A 21,522-nucleotide genomic window follows, 5' to 3' on the forward strand; every position below is an offset into this window, starting at 1 on the left:
GAGATTCTGTCATTTGAGATAACACAGATGGACCTTAAAGGCATTATGCTAAGTGAAGTACATCAGAGAAGACAAATACTGTATGATCTCATTTATATGTGGAGTCTTAAAAAGGTGAAACTGTAGAAACAGGGAGTAAAATGGTGGTTACCTGGGGCTGAGGAAAATGGGGAGATACTAGCTAAAGAATACAAGCTTTCATTTAGAAGATGAATACATTCTGTGGCTCTAAGGTACAAGATAGTGATTATAGTTAACAGTACTGTATTATATACTTGAAATTTGCTAAGTGTGTAGACCTTAAATGGTCTCACCACAAAAAACAAATAGTAATTGTGTGACATGTGTGAAGTGTTAGCTATAATGCTATGGTGGTCATCATACTGCAATATACTAGTGTATGAAATCAACATGTTGTGCCCCTTAAACTGTCTCAATACTGTATGTCAATTATATTTCAATAAAGCTGGGAAAGAAAGATAGTTCTTAAAAATATATTTTTAAAAAAGTCTCTGGCTTCCATCTTCACCATCCTCACTCTCTTAGATCTCTTATTTTGCAGGAATTGAGCTTCCCCATCATGAGGCAGGCCTGTGAAGAACTTCCTGTAGTAAGAAACTGAGACCTCTGAACAATAATATAAATACTTCTGGGAACAGACACCTCCTTTCCCCATAATAAAAAGAAAAGAAAGAAGCCTCATGAGAGACCTCAAACCAGAGGCACTCAAGTAAGCTTGACCTAGATTCCTGACCCACATAAAATGAGATATTAAGTATTTGCTATTTTAATCTGCTATATTTTTGGTAGTGTGTTATACAGCAAGAGACAATACAGGCACACAAGAAATAAAAGTTGGAAGCTTTTCTGTTCTTCAGTTCAGTTGCTCAGCTGTATCCGACTCTTTGCAACCCCATGGACTGCAGCACGCCAGGCTTCCCTGTCCATCACCAACTCCAGGAGCTTGCTCAAACTCATGTCCATCAAGTTGGTGATGCCATCCAACCATCTCATCCTCTGTCATCCCCTTCTCCTCCTGCCTTCAATCTTTCCCAGCATCAGGGTCTTTTCCAATGAGTCAGTTCTTCACATCAGGTGGCCAAAGTATTGGAGCTTCAGCAACAGTCCTTCCAATGAATATTCAGGACTGATTTCCTTTAGGATTGACTGGTTCTTAAGTTTCTGTTCTTAACTCTAAATTTAAAAGGAGGAAAAAGTGATGGGAGTGGAGTCTAGTGAGAGCTAGGTCAAGAGAACATGGACACTTGACTGGAGCTAGAAGTTTAAAGAGACCCAGTCATTGCCAGAACCTCAGCAGGGAGGAGGTGGCCTTTATTCCCTCCTGCCTTCCTATCTCCTACCAGTGCCACCTACTGGTGACTACAGAGTTGAAATGATACAGAGCTGAGGAATAGAGCAGGGAAAACAAAGGGAGAGGATGGATTTGGATGGAGAAGAGCCAGCACTGGTGTCCTATTTACAATACACTGAAACATAGCTACTTGCTCAGACTGAGAAAATGGAGATATCTTATTGCAAAAAGCCATGATAAAAACAGGAAGAAAAAAATCAGCATATTACAAAACTTATTAAAGCATTTTTCCTCATACTTTCTGCCATTTATTTGTTTTTGTTATTAAAAGATTAATTAGAAAAGAAAAAAATGGACTTTCCTTGAACAAGCTCTACCTCTAAATCTATATAACATAATAGGAAATGTTTAGAAATTAAAATTTGTTGAAAAAAATTTAAAAGAAGAATGTTCTCGAGCATGACAAGTGGGAAAGTCTTGAATTGCCTTGGAAACAAAGCTTCCTTTGAATTTCAGAGATTTGTAACATTTCTCATGTAGCAACAGGAAGCGTGGGATTTTTGCCAAATTTTCAAAACAATCATTGCTGTGTTTGCAAACAATTTATGATACTAACCTGAAATGATGTGAGTACTCAAACAAAAAAGTTTCATAAACAAAAATAATGTTTTTTATTCTTTGAAGGTTTACTTCTAATAGGAGAAAATGAGAAGAAACTTCAAAATCAAACAATAGTAACATTTAAAAATGAATTTTGGCTGAAGAAAGCCTATTACAATCAGGAGTGTATGATCCAACACAAGGTATATTCAGTACAATGGTGTAGGTAAAAGCCTGAATGTAGTAGGCTATGAAGGCCAAGGGAATTAAAGATGCATATTGAACAAATGAGGGTGACTCTTTTATAGACCTGGCCTCTACACAAGAAAAAAAGATCATGGAGGACTTAAATGGGAAAGTAAGCATTTTTGGTTTTAGGAAAAGAATGTTAAAGGTTTTTAATATAATGGTAAAGAGAGAGTAATAGGTAAAAAAAGAAGTGGAAAACTGGGTTGGAAAGACTCCCACATGGGTATAAAAGGAAGGGGTTAAGAGGAAAACAAGAGACAATGTCTGGGAAAGGAGGAAAGGAGACAGAAGTGCAGTTCAGCCCCTGCAGATTTCTTCTGTAGCAATTCTGGATGAACATCTTAGACCTCAAAGTGGAGAAAGAAAGCATCTGGATAGATTAAACTTTCATGCTGAACTCATGAAACAGAAGGACAAAGGGCCAAGGAGCGGAGAGTAATAATTAGAAAGGCAGGCAATGAAATGATGTATTGTATAATATGTAAATATAAAGTATAGAAGAACTGGAAAGTTAAGCAAGTATGACACATGATGGATTGAACAGGAATTTAAATTGCAGGATAATCTGTTCTGAGAGATTATGAGGATTAGGTTGCTGAACATGTACTAACATGTACTAATCTGATGGATGATATTTAAAGAAACAGATTATCAGTGGAGTGAAGGAGTTCAAATAAGTGTAAACTGCAGTGTTGTGGAGGCTTTCAAAGTGGACACAGCATTCCTTGGATAATGGCAAAGTTTAAGGCAGAAAGGAAGATGGGATAAGTTACCAGTCTTCAAAAGTGAGGGAACAATGACCAGAATGTTAGTAGATGAGAATAACAAAGATAAGTATAGAATGGTATTGCCAGATGGTGCTGTCAGAGTCGGACACAACTGAGTGACTTCACTTTCACTTTCATGCATTGGAGAAGGAAATGGCAACCCACTCCAGTGTTCTTGCCTGGAGAATCCCAGGGACAGTGGAGCCTGGTGGGCTGCTGTCTATGGGATCGCACAGAGTCAGACACGACTGAAGTGACTTAGCAGCAGCAGCAGCAGCTGTCGGAGTAGTTGTTCTACATTTATTCAGTTAGACAGTTTTTATCGAGCTCCATGCTGCAGTTTGTGCGGTCACAAAGAATCGGACATGACTTATCAACTGAACAACAACAATGATAAGGATGGGTTTCTCCGGTGGCTCAGTGGTAAAGAATCCACCTGCCAATGCAGAAGATGTGGGTTTGATCCCTAGACTTGGAAGATTCCCTGAAGGAGGGCATGACAACTCACTTCAGTATTCTTGCCTGGAGAATCCTGTGGACAGAGTAGCCTGGTGGGCTACAGTCCATGGGGGTCACAAAAAGTCAGACACAACTGAGCACATACTCACGATATGCATAAACATTGGGGATCCAATCTGTGTAAGTTATTCACTAGACACTTAAGATCTTAAACAACTAGTAACCAGGGTATATTTTAGGAAGAGCTTATACTGCACAAATATAGAGACAAAATTATTTGACGGACATTTTTTTTTTTTAAAGAAAAGAAACACATGCATGCAAGGGACTTCCCTGGTGCTCCAGTGGTTAGGGCTCCACCAAGGGCCCAGGTCCAATCTCTTGTTGGGGAACTATTAAGTTGGTGCAAAAATAATTATGATTTTGCATTGGTGAAATTTGCCATTTGATACTGGAATACATTCTTAAATGTGGTTATGCTATACATCATTTTAAGGCACAGTTCTTGCTTTATTTATATATTTATTTTGCTAGTGACTTATTACTTGCTGCTTATTTTATATTTATTTTAGACTAGGGAAATGATGTTAGACAAAAAGCAAATTTGAGCAATTTTCTTATTTGAGTTCAAAATGGGTTGTAAAGCAGTGGAGACAACTCACAATATCAACAAAGCATTTGCCCCAGGAACTGCTGGTTCAAGAAGTTTTGAAAAGGAGAAAAAAGCCTTGAAGCACAGTAGCCAGCCATCAGAAGTTGACAACAACAAATTGAAAACCATCATCAAAGTTGATCCTCTTAGAACTACATGAGAATTTGCCAAAGAACTCAATATTGACCATTCTACAGTTGTTTGGAATTTGAAGCAAATTGGAAAGTTGAAAAAAGCTCAATAAGCAGGTGCTTTATGAGCTGACTAAAACCTAAAAAACGTGTCATTTTTGAAGTGTTATCTTCTCTTATTTTGCACATAAAAAATAAATCATTTCTAGATCAGTTTGTGCAATGAAAAGAGGTCTTTATATGATAACTGGTGATGATCAGCTCAGTGGTTGGGCCACGTAGCTCCAAAGCACTTCTCAAAGCCAAACTTGCACGAAAAAAAAGTTCATGGTCACTGTTTTGTGGTCTTCTGCCGGTCTGATGCACTACAGCCTTCTCAGTTCAGTTTAGTTCAGTTCCTCAGTCGTGTCCGACTCTTTGCGACCCCATGAATCACAGCACGCCAGGCTCCCCTGTCCAAAATCAACTCCCGGAGTTTACTCAAACTCACGTCCATTGAGTCAGTGATGCCATCCAGCCATCTCATTCTCTGTCATCCCCTTCTCCTCCTGCCCCCAATCCCTCCCAGCATCAGGGACTTTTCCAATGAGTCAACTCTTCACATGAGGTGGCCAAAGTATTGGAGTTTCAGCTTCAGCATCAGTTCTTCCAATGAACACCCAGGACTGATCTCCTTTAGGATGGACTGGTTGAATCTCCTTGCAGTCCAAGGGACTCTCAAGAGTCTTCTCCAACACCACAGTTCAAAAGCATCAATTTTTCAGCGCTCAGCTTTCTTCACAGTCCAACTCTCACATCCATACATGACCACTGGAAAAAACAGCCTTGACTAGACAGACCTTTGTTGGCAAAGTAATGTCTCTGCTTTTTAATATGCTATCTAGGTTGGTCATAATTTTCCTTCCAAGGAGTAAGTGTCTTTTAATTTCATGGCTGCAGTCACCATCTGCAGTGATTTTGGAGCCCCCAAAAATAAAGTCTGACACTGTTTCCACTGTCTCCCCATCTATTTCCCATGAGGTGATGGGACCAGATGCTATGATCTTAGTTTTCTGAATGTTAAGCTTTAAGCCAACTTTTTCACTCTCCTGTTTCACTTTCATCAAGAGGCTTTTTAGTTCCTCTTCACTCTCTGCCATAAGGGTGGTGTCATCTGCATATCTGAGGTTATTGATATTTCTCCTGGTAATCTTGATTCCAGTTTGTGCTTCCTCCAGCCCAGCATTTCTCATGATATACTCTGCATATAAGTTAAATAAGTAGGGTGACAATATACAGCCTTGATGTACTCCTTTTCCTATTTGTAACCAGTCTGTTGTTCCATGTTCAGTTCTAACTTTTGCTTCCTGACCTGCAAATAGGTTTCTCAAGAGGCAGGTCAGATGGTCTGGTACTCCCATTTCTTTCAGAATTTCCTAGTTTATTGTGATCCACACAGTCGAAGGCTTTGGCATAACCAATAAAGCAGAAATAAATGCTTTTTTCTGGGACTTTCTTGCTTTTTTGATGATACAGCGGATATTGGCAATTTGATATCTGGTTCCTCTGCCTTTTCTAAAACCAGCTTGAACATCTGGAAGTTTTCGGTTCACGTATTGCCAAAGCCTGGCTTGGAGAATTTTGAGCATTACTTTACTAGCGTGTGAGATGAGTGCAATTGTGTGGTAGTTTGAGCATTCTTTGGGATTGCCTTTCTTAGGGATTGGAATGAAAACTGACCTTTTCCAGTCCTGTGGCCACTGCTGAGTTTTCCAAATTTGCTGGCATATTGAGTGCAGCACTTTAACAGCATCATCTTTTAGGATTTGAAATAGCTCAACTGGAATTCCATCATCTTCACTAGCTTTGTTCGTAGTGATGCTTCCTACATCCCTACAAAGTCATTACATCTGAGAAGTATGCTCAGCAAATTGATGAGATGCACCAAAAACTGCAATGCCTGCAGCCAGCATTGGTCAACAGAAAGGCCCAATTCTTCTCCATGACAATGCTGGACCACACATTGCACAACCAATGCTTCAGAAGTTAAATGAATTGGGCTACAAAGTTTTGCCTCATCTTCCATATTCACCTGACCTCTTGCCAACTGACTACCACTTCTTCAAGCATCTTGACAACTTTTTGCAGGGAAAATGCTTCCACAACCAGCAGGAGGCAGAAAATGCTTTCCAAGAGTTTGTCAAATCCTGAAGCATGGATTTTTACACTACAGGAATAAACAAACTTATTTCTCATTGGCAAAAATATGTTGATTTTGATAATTCCTATTTTTATTCATAAAGATGTTTTTAAGCCTAGTTATAATGATGTCATTTTCACAGTCTGAAACCGCAATTACGTTTGCACCAACCTAATGAACTCGTGCAAGCCACATGGCTTAAAAAAAAAAAAATACAGAAAAAAGAAAGAAACACATGCTAAGACAACTGGTATCAGGAATGTTCTTAGGAAGCAGATTCTAGGAATCGAGATATAGAGTTTGGCCACTCCCAACTGGCGGGCAAATCACTAGTTGTAGGTTGCATGTTAATATTTCCTGGAATGTTGAAGTAGTTATTTATCTGTGGTGAACTTAGACGAGGTCCAAGTGAAAGGGAACATACTGGCTTGTGCAATCTCTCTGGCATTTAAGAAAAAGGGGAGAAACTGTAATAACATTTGTGAAATGCAGTGGTCATTGTTCAGGGCGGGTGATACTTTGAAAATAAACAAATAAGTTCTGTTCAATCAATCAATTTCTGTTCAATCACCAAATGAAAGCATAATATAAGTTACATGGCTTCTTTTCTGTTAGTTTCTCAGTCATGTCTGACGCTTTGTGACCCCATGGACTGTAGCCCAGCAGGCTGTTCTGTCCATGGAATTCTCCAGGCAAGAATACTGGAGTGGGCTACTATGCTCCTCTCCTTAGCAGTGTGTAAAGAGACTCTCATCTACTACCACAGGTCTGACAGAGCTAAAGATCAGACCCAAGACTTACTTGCTGGGATTGCCACAATTTCAGAAAAATGTTGAATGGATTCTTATGCTGGGCAAACGGCCTGTGCCCAAGTCAAAGCTCTAAAAGGTAAGGAGTTGGAAGCTGGAATATGGAATAGTAATACTTGTGTAAATGAATTTGAGAACCTCTAACCTCCAGAATTTCTTCAATTCTCAGCCTATAGAATTGGTTCATGGCATCATCAGAGAAGAGTTTCCTCACTTGCCTTTTTACCATGCAGAGGACCTTTATACTGTGCAGAGGACCACAGTGTTATGTGCTCTCTTTGAACACATATTCCTGTGTCCACAAGACCGATATCTATATTCAAATCTGTGCATGGAACCTAGAACTAATAAGTAAGCATAAGAAGGTTGCAGAATACAAGGTCAACAAATAAAGTCAATTTCCAAATTAGGTACACCATTTTACATCCCCACCAGCAATGCAAGATGTTTATAGTTTTTCTATATCCATGCTAAAACTTGTCATTATTCATTTTTTCTTTTTCCTTAATTTTTATTTTATATTGGAGTATAGTTGATTAACAATGTTGTGTTAGTTTCAGATGTACAGACAAAGTGATTCAGTTATACATATACATGTATCTATTCTTTTTCAAATTCTTTTCCCATTTAGATTATTACAGAATATTGAGCAGAGTTCACCCTGATATATATAGCAGGTCCTTGTTAGTTAACTATTTTAAATACAGTAGTGTATACATGTCATTCCAGACTCCCAATCTATCTCTCCCCCTACCCTTTCATCCTGGTAACCATAAGTTCATTCTCTGTTTCTGTTTTGTAAATAAGTTCATTTTTATCACTGCTTTTTATTTAATTTTTAATTTTTTCCATTTAGTTTTATTAGTTGGAGGCTAATTACTTTACAGTATTGTAGTGGTTTTTGCCATACATTGACATGAATCAGCCATGGATTTACATGTGTTCCCCATCCCGATCCCCCCTCCTGCCTCCCTCCCCATCCCATCCCTCTGGGTCTTCCCAGTGCACCAGCCCTGAGCACTTGTCTCATGCATCCAACCTGGGCTGGTGATCTGTTTCACCCTTGATAAGTATACTTGTTTCAATGCTATTCTCTCAGAACATCCCACCCTCGCCTTCTCCCACAGAGTCCAAAAGTCTGTTCTGTACATCTGTGTCTCTTTTTCTGTTTTGCATATAGGGTTATCGTTATGATCTTTTAAAATTCCATATATATGCCTTAGTATACTGTATTGGTGTTTATCTTTCTGGCTTACTTCACTCTGTACAATGGGCTCCAGCTTCACCCATCTCATTAGAACTGATTCAAATGAATTCTTTTTAATGGCTGAGTAATATTCCATGGTGAATATGTACCATAGCTTCCTTATCCATTCGTCTGCTAATGGACATCTAGATTGCTTCCATGTCCTGGCTATTGTAAACAGTGCTGTGATGAACATTGGGGTGCACGTGTCTCTTTCAGATCTGGTTTCCTTGGTGTGTATGCCCAGAAGTGGGAGTGCTGGGTCATATGGCAGTTCTATTTCTAGTTTTTGAAGGAATCTCCACACTGCTATCCATAGTGGCTGTGCTAGTTTGCATTCCCACCAACAGGGTAAGAGGGTTCCCTTTTCTCCACACCCTCTCCAGCTTTTATTGTTTGTAGACTTTTGGATAGCAGCCATCCTGACTGCTAGGTAATGGTACCTCATTGTGGTTTTGATTTGCATTTCTCTGATAATGAGTGATGTTGAGCATCTTTTTATGTGTTTGTTAACCATATGTATGTCTTCTTTGGAGAAATGTCTGTTTAGTTCTTTGGCTCATTTTTTGATTGGACCACTTATTTTTCTGGAATTGAGCTTCAGGAGTTGCTTGTATATTTTTGAGATTAATCCTTTGTCTGTTGCTTCATTTGCTATTATTTTCTCCCATTCTCAAGGCTGTCTTTTCACCTTGCATATAGTTTCCTTTGTTGTGCAAAAGCTTTTAAGTTTAATTAGGTCCAACTTGTTTATTTTTACTTTCATTTCCAATATTCTGGGAGGCAAGTCATAGAGGATCCTGCTGTGATTTATGTCAGAGAGTGTTTTGCCTATGTTCTCCTCTAGGAGTTTTATAGTTTCTTGTCTTACATTTAGGTCTTTAATCCATTTTGAGTTTATTTTTGTATATGGTATTAGAAATGTTCTAATTTCATTCTTTTACAATTGGTAGGCCAGTTTTTCCAGCACCACTTGTTAAAGAGGTTGTCTTTTTCCATTGTATATCCTTGCCTCCTTTGTTGAAGATAAGGTGTCCACAGGTACATGGATTTATCTCTGGGCTTTCTATTTTGTTCCATTGATCTATATTTCTGTCTTTGTGCCAGTACCATACTCTCTTGATGACTGTGGCTTTGTAGTAGAGCCTGAAGTCAGGCAGGTTGATTCCTTCAGTTCCATTCTTCTTTCTCAAGATTGCTTTGGCTATTCGAGGTTTTTGTATTTCCATACAAATTGTGAAATTATTTGTTCTTGTTCTGTGAAAATTACCATTGGCAGCTTGATAGGGATTGCATTGAATCTATAGATTGCTTTGGGTAGTATACTCATTTTCACAATATTGATTCTCCCAATCCAAGAACACGGTATATTTATCCATCTATTTGTGTCACTGCTTATTAAATTCCACATATAAGCAATATCATATGATATTTGTCTTTCTCTGTCTGACTTACTTCACTTAGTATGATAATCTCCATGTCCATTCACACTCTCTGACATAAATCATAGCAATATCTTTTTCAATCCATCTCCAAGAATAATGGAAATAAAAACAAAAGTAAACAAATGGGACTAATTAAACTCAAAACTTTTGTACAGCAAAGGAAACCATAAACAAAATGAAAAGACAACCCACAGAATGGGAGAAAATATTTGCAAATGATGTGACTGACAAAGGATTAGTCTCCAAAATTTACAAACAGCTCATACAGCTCAACACCACAGAAACAAACAACCCAATAAAGAAAATTAAATGGGCATACCTAAATAGACATTTCTCCAAAGAAGACATACAGATGGCCAAGAGGCACATGAAAAGACTGTTCAACATCAATGAAATACAAATCAAAACTATAATGAGATATCACCTCACACCAGTCAGAATGGCCATCATCAAAAAATCTACAAACAATAAATGCTGGAGAGGGTGTGGAGAAAGGGAACCCTCCTACACTGTTGGTGGGAATGTAAATTGGTACAACCACTATAGAGAACAGTATGGAGATTCTTTAAAAAAACTAGAAATGGAACTACCATATGACCCAGGAATTCCACTTCTGGGCATATATACAGAGGAAACCATAATTCAAAAAATGCATGCACTGTAATGCTCATTACAGCACTGTTTACAATAGTTAAGACACAGAAGCAACCTAAATGTACATTAAAAGAAGAATAAAAAGACATGGTACATATATACAATGGAATATTACTCAGCCATTAAAAGGAATTGAGTAACATTGTTTTAAAAAATTACATCCATGTAGTGGGTGTGAAGAGGTTATCTCATTGTGGTTTTGATTTGCGTGCTCTAAAGACTAGTGATGCTGAGCATCTTTGATGTGCTTATTGCCTATTTGTATATCTTCACTGGATAAGTATTCAAGTCTTCCCCCCCCCTTTTTTTTGTGTTACAGGCATGTCTCATTTTATTGTGGTTTGTAGATATAGTGGCTTTTTTTTTTTTCAAGTTGAAGGTTTCTGGCAACCCAGAATTGTTGGATGATAGCATGTTTTTAGAAATAACATATTGTTTAAATCAGGGTATGTACATCTTTCCAACATAATTCTACCGCGTACTTCATAGACTACAATATAGTATAAAAATATGGTATAAGGAGAAAAGAAAAATATACCCATCTGAATGCAGAGTCAAAAAGAATAGCAAGGAGAGATAAGAAAGCCTTCCTCAGTGATCAATGCAAAGAAATAGAGGAAAACAATAGAATGGGAAAGACTAGAGATCTCTTCAAGAAAATCAGAGATACCAAGGGAACATTTCATGCAAAGATGGGCACAATAAAGGACAGAAATGGTATGGACCTAACAGAAGCAGAAGATATTAAGAAGAGGTGGCAAGAATATGCAAAATTACTATACAAAAAAATAAGATCTTAATGACCCAGATAAACATGATGGTGTGATCACTCACCTAGAGACAGACACCTTAGACAGTGAAGTCAAGTGGGTCTTAGGAAGCATTGCTATGAACAAAGTTAGTGGAGGTGATGGAATTCCAGCTGAGCTATTTCAAATCCTAAAAGATGATGCTATGAAAGTGCTGCACTCAGTATGCCAGCAAATTTGGAAAACTCAGCAGTGGCCACAGGACTGGAAAAGGTCAGCTTTCATTCCAGTCCCAAAGAAGGCAATGTCAAAGAATGATCAAACTACTGCAAAATTGCACTCATTTCACAAGCTAGCAAAGTAATGCTCAAACTCTCCATGCCATGATTCAACTGTACATGAATTGAGAACTTCCAGATGTTCAAGCTGGATTTAGAAAAGGCAGAGGAACCAGAGATCAAATTGCCAACATCTGTTGGACTCATAGAAAAAGCAAGAGAATTCCAGAAAAACATCTACTTCTGCTTCATTGACTATGCTAAAGCCTTTGACTGTGTGGATCACAACAAACTGTGGAAAATTCTTAAAGAGATGGGAATACCAGACCACCTTACTGGCTCCTGAGAAACATGTTTGCAGGTCAAGAAGCAACAGTTAAAATTGGACATGGAACAACAGACTGGTTCCAAATTGGGAAAGGAGTACGTCAAAGCTGTATGTTGTCACCCTGCTTATTTAACTTATATGCTGAGTATATCATGCAAACTTCTGGGCTGTATGAAGAACAAGCTGGAATCAAGATTGCTGGGAGAAATATCAATAACTTCAGATATGCAGATGACACTACCCTGATGGCAGAAAGTGAAGAGGAACTAAAGAGCCTCTTGATGAAAGTGAAAGAGGAGAGTGAAAATGCTGGCTTAAAACTCAACATTCAAAAAATTAAGATCATGGCATCTGGTCCCATCACTTCATAGCAAATAGATGGGGAAACAATGGAAACAGTGACAGGCTTTATTTTCTTGGGCTCCGAAATCACTGTAGATGGTGACTGCAGCCACAAAATTAAAAGACACTTGCTCCTTGGAAGAAAAGTTACGACCAACCTAGACAGCATATTGCAAAGCAGAGACATACTTTGTTGACAAAGGTTTGTATAGTCAAGGATATGGTTTTTATTGCAGTCATGTACGGATGCAAGATTTGGACCATAAAAAATGCTGAGTCCGTGTTCATTGCAGCACTATTTACGATAGCTAGAATGTGGAAGCAACCAAAATATCCTTCAATGGATGAATGGATAAAGAAGTTGTGGTACATATATACAATGAAATATTACTCAGCCATAAAAAGGAATGCATTTGAGTCAGTTCTAATGAGGTGGATGAACCTAGAACCTATTATACAGAGTGAAGTAAGTCAGAAAGAGAAAGATAAATATTGTATACTAATGCATATATACAGAATCTAGAAAAATAGTGCACTGAAGAATTTATTTGCAGGGCAGCAATGGAGAAACAGACATAGAGAATAGACTTATGGACATGAGGAGAGGGGAGAGAGGGTGAGATGTATGGAGAGAGTAACATGGAAACTTACATTACCATATAGCCAACTGGAATTTGCTGTATGTCTCAGGAAACTCAAACAGGGACTCTGTATCAACCTAGATGGGTGGGTGGGGCGGGAGATGGGAGGGAGGTTCAAAAGGGAGGGGATCTATGTATACCTATGTCTGTTTCATGTTGAGGTTTGACAAAATAATAACAAAATTCTGTAAAGCAATTATCCTTTGATTAAAAAATGATTAAATTTTTTTAAAAGCTGAACCAAAGAATTGATGCTTTTGAACTGTGGTGTTGAAGAAGACTCTTGAGAGTCCCTTGGACTGCAAGGAGATCAAACCAGTCCATCCTAAAGGAAATCAGTCCTGAATATTCATTGAAGGACTGATGCTGAAGCTGAAGCTCCAATACTTTGAGCCGACTCATTGGAAAAGACCCTGATGCTGGGAAAGATTGAAGGCAGGAGGAGAAGGGGATGACAGAGGATGAGATGGTTGGATGGCATCACTGACTCAAAGGACATGAATTTGAGTAAGCTCCAGGAGATGGTGATGGACAGGGAAGCCTGGTGTGCTGCAGTCCATGGGGTCGCACAGAGTTGGACATGACTGAGCGACTGAACTGACTGACTATCCCTCCCTCATCCCCTTCTCTTCTCTTTATGATGTAGTGGCTGACACCCACAGCCTGTAATTTGTAGGCTCACTAACATTTTTTTGCCACCTTGGTTCAGCCAACTGATGGCACCAGCAGGAGATTACAGTGCAGGTGAATGAAGCAGCTAGAGTTTTTCTCCTTTTTCCTCTAGATCAGGTGGCTCTCGTTCCATGGCTGCATTTTCTCCACGGCTTCAACTCCCCTAAGACTGGCCCACCATGCCTCCAGATCCTATTGAATGCAACACTTAGACTCCAATAATACTACCATCTTTCTTTTTCCTCTCAGACTAGAGGTGGGACTGACTTCCTCAAGTTGCTAATTGTTGGGTTCCCCAATTCTCCCCTGTTCGGCTTTTCTATCAGTTGTGAACATGATCCCTTACACCAAATTCCCTGTTATATATTTACTGTAGTTTCTATTTGCCCAGACAATCCCTGACTTTAACATATGTGACCAATCATAGTGACAGGTTTTCTAGCATTAAACTTCTTCACCTTCATGGGATAAACCCAACTCAGTCACTGACAGTCAAATATGTTTGTGTCTGTTATAATTAATAACCCAAAACCAAACACCCCTGGATCATGAAAACACCTCTTAATATTCTCTTTTGTCCTCTTTAAATCCTACTCAAAAATGTTTTTACACACTTTAGTTTGTGTATATATACACATACATATATACATTCTAATAGCATAAGTAATAATGATATATTCAACTTGCAAAATATTCAAGCAATAAACATGAAGCTATATAATACTATCTCTATGATACAGCTCAAGTGATACTCAGTGAGAAATATAGTTTTCAATAGATGGCTTAGAAAATAAGAAATATTTAGAACAGATAAATACCTCAAGAATGTACAGAGTGAATAGCATATTCAACCTAAAGAAGTAGAAACCAGGAAATAATGAAGATAAATGCTGAAAAAATGAAATAGAAACAGCAGAGTCAATTAAGGGGATACTTATAAGATGATCATATTTGCAAATATGGTTACTAAAGAAAGATCAGGAACAAAATCATGAAATATACTTGTACAAAATTTAGATGAAGAGATTTTAATACAAGGGAACACAAGTTCCCTCAGGATAACCACACAGTGGACAAAGAAATGTTTCCACATATAGAGGTATTTCAGCTAGTAGAGTAAGAAAGAATGAGAGAATAAACATTCTGTGACCCCTAAAGGATTGATAGAGGTGATAATCATGGACTGCTGACATCTCCACAAAGAAAGACCAGGCATTATACACCTCCTAATGGAAGTATAACACAACCTAGAGAGTGGTCTTCTGAAAGAAAGAAAACAAACTTTTCTAAGGCATACCCACAAAAAGGGAGAGGGGAAATTATGCAACTCATTTTCCCCAACAAGCTCTCCTTTTTTCAAAAACCAAATGAGGACATTGTCCTCCATCTCCATGAAAAGAACTCTTGAGCAAAGTTCATTCACATAGTAGTAAATAGCATAAAATAGTATAGTCAACAAAGTAGTGAATTCAATTATCAAATGGGCTGTGCCCAAGAAATGAAAATAAGATTTAACATTAGAAATTATTTTCAGTTGTAGTTCCATACAATAATAAATTAGAAGAGAAAAAAAATATGATTGTGCCAATGGGTATAGAAAAAGCCTCTGTGAGAAATTCAACATGAGTTTATGATACAAACTTCTAGCAAACTTAGAACTTGCTTTTTTCTAAATTCTACACCAAATATAGTCAGGTGTGAAATGTTAGAAATATTCTCATTGAAGTCATGAACAAGATATATATTCTCACATCTACTGTTCAAAATTGCACTGGAATACTAAGTCAGAGATACAGATACCAAAATGAATAAGATATATAAACATTGAAAAGAAAGAGATGTATTTGTAACAATATCATCATCTGCCTAGAAAATTAAAAGGAATCACTGTGTAGAACATCCAAATAAATAAAAGACTTCAGAAAGAATATGTATGGGAGGTCAGTCAATACAATTAAGTCAAGAGCCTTGGCACACAAAGGCCATAATTAATTATCACATGTAATCAACAAAATCCCATTAACAAATTAGCACGTGTAACAGCAACAAAATCCAGAATCCATTTAAGAGGAATTACAAATTACACACAAAAAATATATGATATCTTTAAGAAGGCAAACATAAAAGTTTCCTGATAGATTAAGATTTTTTTTAAATCCCCCCAAAAATTGAAGTACGCCATGTTCACTGATGTGAAAGAAACTACGGTAAAGACATCAATTCTCCTTGAGTTACTTACAGATTTAGTGACTTACCTATAGTTGCTAAAATGCCCGTTGTGTGGAAGACAAATTTTTCTATGGACAGAGGGAGGGATGGTTTCAGGATGATTCAAGCACATTACATTTATTGTGCACTTTATTTCTATTATTACATCAGCTCCACCTCAGATCATCAGGCATTAGATCCCAGAGGTTGGGGACCCCTGCTCTAGGGGAAAGCCCATTCCTTACCTTATCTAGCTTCTTGTAACCACTGCATTCCTTGGCTTATGGGAACATGACTGAAATCTTCAAGGTCAATATCTCCAAATAGCTCTCTGCTCCATCTTCACATTGCATTCTCAGCTTGTCAGTTCTGCCTCTGTCTTGTAAGGAAACATGTGATTCTATTTAGGACCCACCTAGATAATCGAGGCTAACCCCCCAATGAAAAGATTCTTAATCACATCTGCAAAGACTCTTTTCCCAAAGAAGGCTCTAGGGATTGGGATAGGAGATCTTTGGGAGGGTCATTTTTCAGCCTACCAAAAATATCAACAACTAAGTCTAACAACAAAACATGAGAAACCTCTGGTGGAGAGCAAAGAAGTGGTACTTTGATGAGAGGGTGGGAGGCAGCAGGCAAGTTTTGGAAGTTCCATAGCCAAAAACAGACCTCAGATGAAGGGAGGTGGGAGGAATATTTTTAAACATACCACCTCAGCCCACAGAGGCCAGTAGGCCCAGAGCAGTTTCAGGAAAAATTAGGTTGATTGATGCAGTATGACTCCAGAGCCTGTGTTAATCACCACCTGAAATCACTTGAGTGAGTGAAGCCTGGCCTTGAAAACATATTTTTAAATTTATTTATTTTTAATTAAAGATAATTGCTTTACAGAATTTTGTTGTTTTCTGTCAAACCTCAACATGAATCAGCCATAAGTATATATATATATATATATATATCCCCTCCCTTTTGAACCTCCTTCCCATCTCCCACCCCATCCCACCCCTCTAGGGTTGATACAGAGCCCCTGTTTGAGTTTCCTGAGGCATACAGCAAATTCCCATTAGCTATCTATTTTACAAATGGTAATGTAAGTTTCCATGTTACTCTCTCCTTACATCTTACCCTCTCCTCCCCTCTTCCCGTGTCCATAATTGAAAACATATTTCTGATAAAAAGAATGTTCTAAAAGTGGATTAGCAACTATAAGGGTGAAACACACACACACACAGAACCTTCATAAAAAAGATGCTTCATAAAATATAAAAATAAAATATATTCATTAATATCAATGAGGCTTAAGAAAAATGGAAATCACTATAGTGGACAATGCAGTGTGAGAACTTCAAAAGAGCAGGATCTCCCCAAATCACACTGCTCTGCCACTTCAGTGTAGAAAACAAACTATTAGAACAAAATGTTTCCAAAGTGTATGTCTGGCTGGTGAAGAGACCCATAGGAAGATGAGCTGCTTTCCTGAATATCCACCACCTGTCATGGGGTAGTGCTGCTCTCCCATCTAGCATCTAGCTTGGGAATTGAAACCTTTCTCTGGAAGGTTTGCAGCTGGGCAAATGCTCACAGCTGGCAGTAAAGAAGGAGCCTACCAGAGAGCATTTAATCAAGAAGGCAGCAGCCAAGAGAAGCACACTCATGAGTGAGGACTGAGGAGTCCAACCCCCGCCCCCCAGAACCGTGTGGGCCCTGCAGTTCCCTGCTCCATCCCTGATGTCAATCCTGGGAGACTCCTAATAGGTTTGTTGAGATCTGCACTGCCTTCCTTTTTTCTGACTCTTGCGAACTCCAGGGAGGCCCATGATTAAGGAGGCGGCCCTCAGGGGGAGGGGGCACCGGCAATTCCAAGAGTCAACCTGATCCCGTGGGATAACTGAACTGCCTGCCAAACAGAAGAGAATGGGCCTCCACTTCATCTGAACCCACTTTCGGCTCTCGAATACCCTAAGCAGGGTCCTTGGATGTAGTTGCCGACTTCAACCTTGGGAATCTGAAGACGAGGCTTCAAGTGCAGTGATTGCACTCAGGTCAGCAGAGGGACGAGGCCCAGACTCTTCCAGTCAACAGAGGGAGGATCCTGAAGAAACTGAAGACACCTGCCTTTTCCATCTGCCTTATGAGGCCCCAGGTATGGTTGACAGATGACCCCTCCCATCCACACTTCACTGTAAAGGCCTCACAGAGATGGTGCTCTTGGCCTGCAGGGTACATCTCAGACCAGCAGAAGAAAGGGAGCCCAGGCCCTGACAGGAGTAAATAGGAACACCTTGAGGATTGAGATACCCCCCACCTTAGAGCCAGGGGGGATCCTCACAGAAATTCACCCCAACCGGTGTTATCAGCCTCAGAGACCCAGGCAAGTGCTGGCAGGGTAACCCCTCTCCCCATTCTGGGTTGGGGATCTTGGGAGGCGAGATGATCAGTCTGATGGGGTGTCAGGTCAGCAGGCCAAGAAGGCCCAGACCCCCCCCCCCCCCCACCAGGCATGAAAGCAAGGCCAGTAAGAGACTGGCAGAGGGGAGAGTCCACCGTAGAGAGGTGGGCCCAGCCCCGCCCTTACTGTCCACTCAAGGAAGGGTTTCCGATGTGATGTTTCCTACTACAGCTTTCAGAGTCTGAAAGGGGTGAGGCTTCCTCAGGGATGGCCTGGGGCCAGCAGGGGGCGGGGTCCCAGGGGCAGCCCACCTTGATGTGAGGACCCTGAGGGGCAGCAAAGAAAGGTTTTCTGTGCAGACATTCAGGGTCCCACTGAAACTGAGCGGCTGTGCTCAGCCCTGGGCCTCTCCCCAACCCAACTCCACCCTGTCAGGAGTAGCTGTGACAACACTGAACAGAACTGAGGGGTCCTCACCACAGAGAAAAGGCAGCCCAAGGAAACCTGGCTTGCTCCTTGCTCCAGTTCTGGGAGACCTCTGGTAGGAGCCACTGGGTGTGGTCTCTATGCACTCTGGTGTCGGGGAGGGCAAGCTCCAGGAAATGTCAGGTGAGGGCGAGGGGAGGACCAACTGAGAACCTGCCCAGATGGGAAGGCAGATCGGAGGGTACTCCCCACCCCAGAACAGATGGCCTCGACCCTGCTGTGGTACCCGAGAGGCCTTGGGCAGAGGCGGCCAGTAGTGGTAGTTTGTGCTCCCATCATGGGGTTTGGGTCCCTCACAGAGAAGCAAGGCTGCAACCTGAGGATGCCAAGTCTGCTCAGCTGTGGAGGATGTGAGGCGGGCTTGGTCAGGTGTAAAGATGAATCGTGTGATGGGCCCTCCTAGCCTAGATATGGGCGCCCCTCCCCCCCACCGCCTCTGAAACCCATGCAGCCTCTGCTAGCAGCCTTGGGAGACCCTGAGCAAGTGGAATCCAATGTAGTGCCGCTTATCTTCTTCCTCTGGGGGACGTCAGCAGAGTGACGGGGCCTAGACCCTGGTAGGGGAAAGTACTGGGACTCTGAAAGAGCACTGAGGGAACCATCCACCCCATGACAGTAGGGACATCACAGAGCTTGGCCCCACTGCTGCTGTCAACATTGTGAGGCCCATGACTGTGTCTGTAGTCTGCATCCTGAGGAGTCCTCTGAGTTTCCTTCCTCAGAGTTCTAGGATCTGGGAGGTGACAGCCATGGTCTGAGGCCTGAGTTCTCAGGTCAGCATATGGGAGAAGCCTGGGCAGAAGCAGTAGTCAAAACGAGGTGCACACCCTGAATGTCTCCCAAGGCCCTACCCAACCCAAAACAGAGAATCCACAGTGCCTGACCCCACCTGGCCTACTCTCAGCCCTGGAATCCTTGGGCTCCACCCTGAGGAACTATCTCGCTTCTTTCATTCTTAGGCCAACCAGAACAGGAGCCTGTGACACCTGGGAGTTCCCCTTAAAGAGGAAACCTGTAAGCTTCCTTTGTCAGAGCCATCCTGGGTGGGGAGATTTTCTCAGCTGAGGCCATTGACCGTCTCTCTTGCTACCCCAGGGTCCCACTGTCCTTCTGGCCACCTCCAGTACCAGCCATCATGTCTCTGGGTCAGAAGAGTGAGTGCTACAAGCTTGAGGAAGAACTTCAGGCCCCAAAAGAGGCACAGGGCCTAGAATGTGTGCAGGCTCCCATGGCTCAGAAGGAAGAAGCCACTTCCTGCCCCAAGTCTACCATCTCCTCTTCCCTCACCCCATTGATCCCTGGAACCACAGAGGAGGTACCTGCCACTGGGGCACTGACTGCTGTCCAGAGTTCTCAGGGAGCCTGCTTCTCACCCACTGCCACCTCAGCCACTCCACTGAGTCAATCTGATGAAAATTCCAGAAGCCAAGAGGAGGAGGAGCCCAGCACCTCCCAGACTCCACCAGATCCTGAGTCCTTGCTCAGTGTTGAGCTAAACAACAAGGTGGCTGAACTGGTGCAGTTCCTGTGTGTCAAATATGTAACAAAGGAACCCACCACAAAAGCAGAAATGCTGAAGAGTGTCATCAGAGAACACAAGGACAACTTCCCTGATATCTTCAGCAAAGTCTGTGAGTGCATGGAGGTTGTCTTTGGCATTGAAGTGAAAGAAGTGGACCCCACGAGACACTCCTATGAGCTTGTCAAAACACTCAACCTCACCTACGATGGGATGCTGAGTAATGATGGGAGAATGCCCAAGACTGGCTTCCTGATACTTATCCTGGGTGTGATCTTCATGGAAGGCAACTGTGTCCCTGAGGAGAAAATCTGGAAATTATTGAATACGATGGGGATGTATGCTGGGCAGGAGGATTTTATCTACGGGGAGCCCAGGAAACTCATCACCAAAGATTTGGTGGAGGAACAATATCTACAGTATCGACAGGTGCCTCACAGTGATCCTCCACATTATGAATTCCTATGGGGTCCAAGGGCCTATGCTGAAACCAGTAAGATGAAAGTCCTGGAGTTTTTGGCCAAGATCAGTGGGACTGACCCCACTTCCTTCTTATTCTGGTATGAGGACGCTTTGAGAGATGAGAGAGCCCAGGCCAGAACTGTCCCTGGGGATGATACTACTGCCATGACCAGAGAAAATTCCAGTGTTATGTCCAGCAACCTCTTCTGCCCTGAGTGAAGTCCAAAGCAGTTTCTTCAGTCTTCATCTGAAGACAACAGTCAGTGTTCCATGTAATGGAGGGCTAGGGTGGAACAGTCTATTAGCATTTTCATGTTTCTATTGTATATGGGTGATTTGGACATTTAACTTTTTATTGCTTCTTTTTTCCCCCAAATATTGTTTAATAAAGTTTAATTAGCTCCAGAATCTAAGCTTATGAGTGACAATGATCACACAGTTACAGCTGTTTATCACATGTAAGAGTTTCACAATTTTGCAAACACATTGAGAAACCCATCTTTCCCTGTGATCTGAAACAAGACATTAGAATAGGAATTGATTGGAAATGTGAAAGAACCCAGCAGAAAAGTTAAGGACGAAGGGTCTTCCCCAGTGGCTCAGTGGTAAAGAATCTGCCTACAGTGCAGGACACAGTAGATGTGGGTTCAATCCCTGGATCAGGAAGATCTCTGGAGAAGGAAATGACAACCCACTCCAATATTCTTGCCTGGAGAATTCCATGGACAGAGGAGCCTGGTGGGCTACAGTCTGTGGGGTTGCAAAGAGTCAGATACAACTGAAGCACTTAACATGCATGCATGCAGGAATACATGAAAAGTATAAAGGCTGGCTAATTACGTTCACCTATCTCTTTTACTCTGTAGTTTTTATTAAATGATACATATCTGGATATGCTTGGCTTATTCAAGAACATGAGAGAAAGTAAATCTTAAATCTTTCTCA

The 21,522-nt window shown here is 40.9% G+C and overlaps 1 protein-coding gene across 1 annotated transcript; it reads left to right on the forward strand.

The window, feature by feature from the left end:
• The first annotated feature begins 19,731 nt into the window (after positions 1-19,731).
• On the forward strand, positions 19,732-20,796 carry LOC110150884 (melanoma-associated antigen 10-like). Its single transcript, XM_020913947.2, has one exon. The coding sequence runs from the start codon at positions 19,732-19,734 to the stop codon at positions 20,794-20,796; it is 1,065 nt and encodes a 354-aa protein (XP_020769606.2).
• The last annotated feature ends 726 nt before the right edge of the window (positions 20,797-21,522 follow it).

Source organism: Odocoileus virginianus, unplaced genomic scaffold (genome assembly GCF_023699985.2).
Source record: "Odocoileus virginianus isolate 20LAN1187 ecotype Illinois unplaced genomic scaffold, Ovbor_1.2 Unplaced_Scaffold_7, whole genome shotgun sequence".
Taxonomy (NCBI): Eukaryota; Metazoa; Chordata; class Mammalia; order Artiodactyla; family Cervidae; genus Odocoileus; species Odocoileus virginianus.

Bases quoted from the DNA above. Each gene is read 5' to 3' on its own strand.
- LOC110150884 (XM_020913947.2), top strand. From the start codon at position 19,732: ATGTCTCTGGGTCAGAAGAGTGAGTGCTACAAGCTTGAGGAAGAACTT.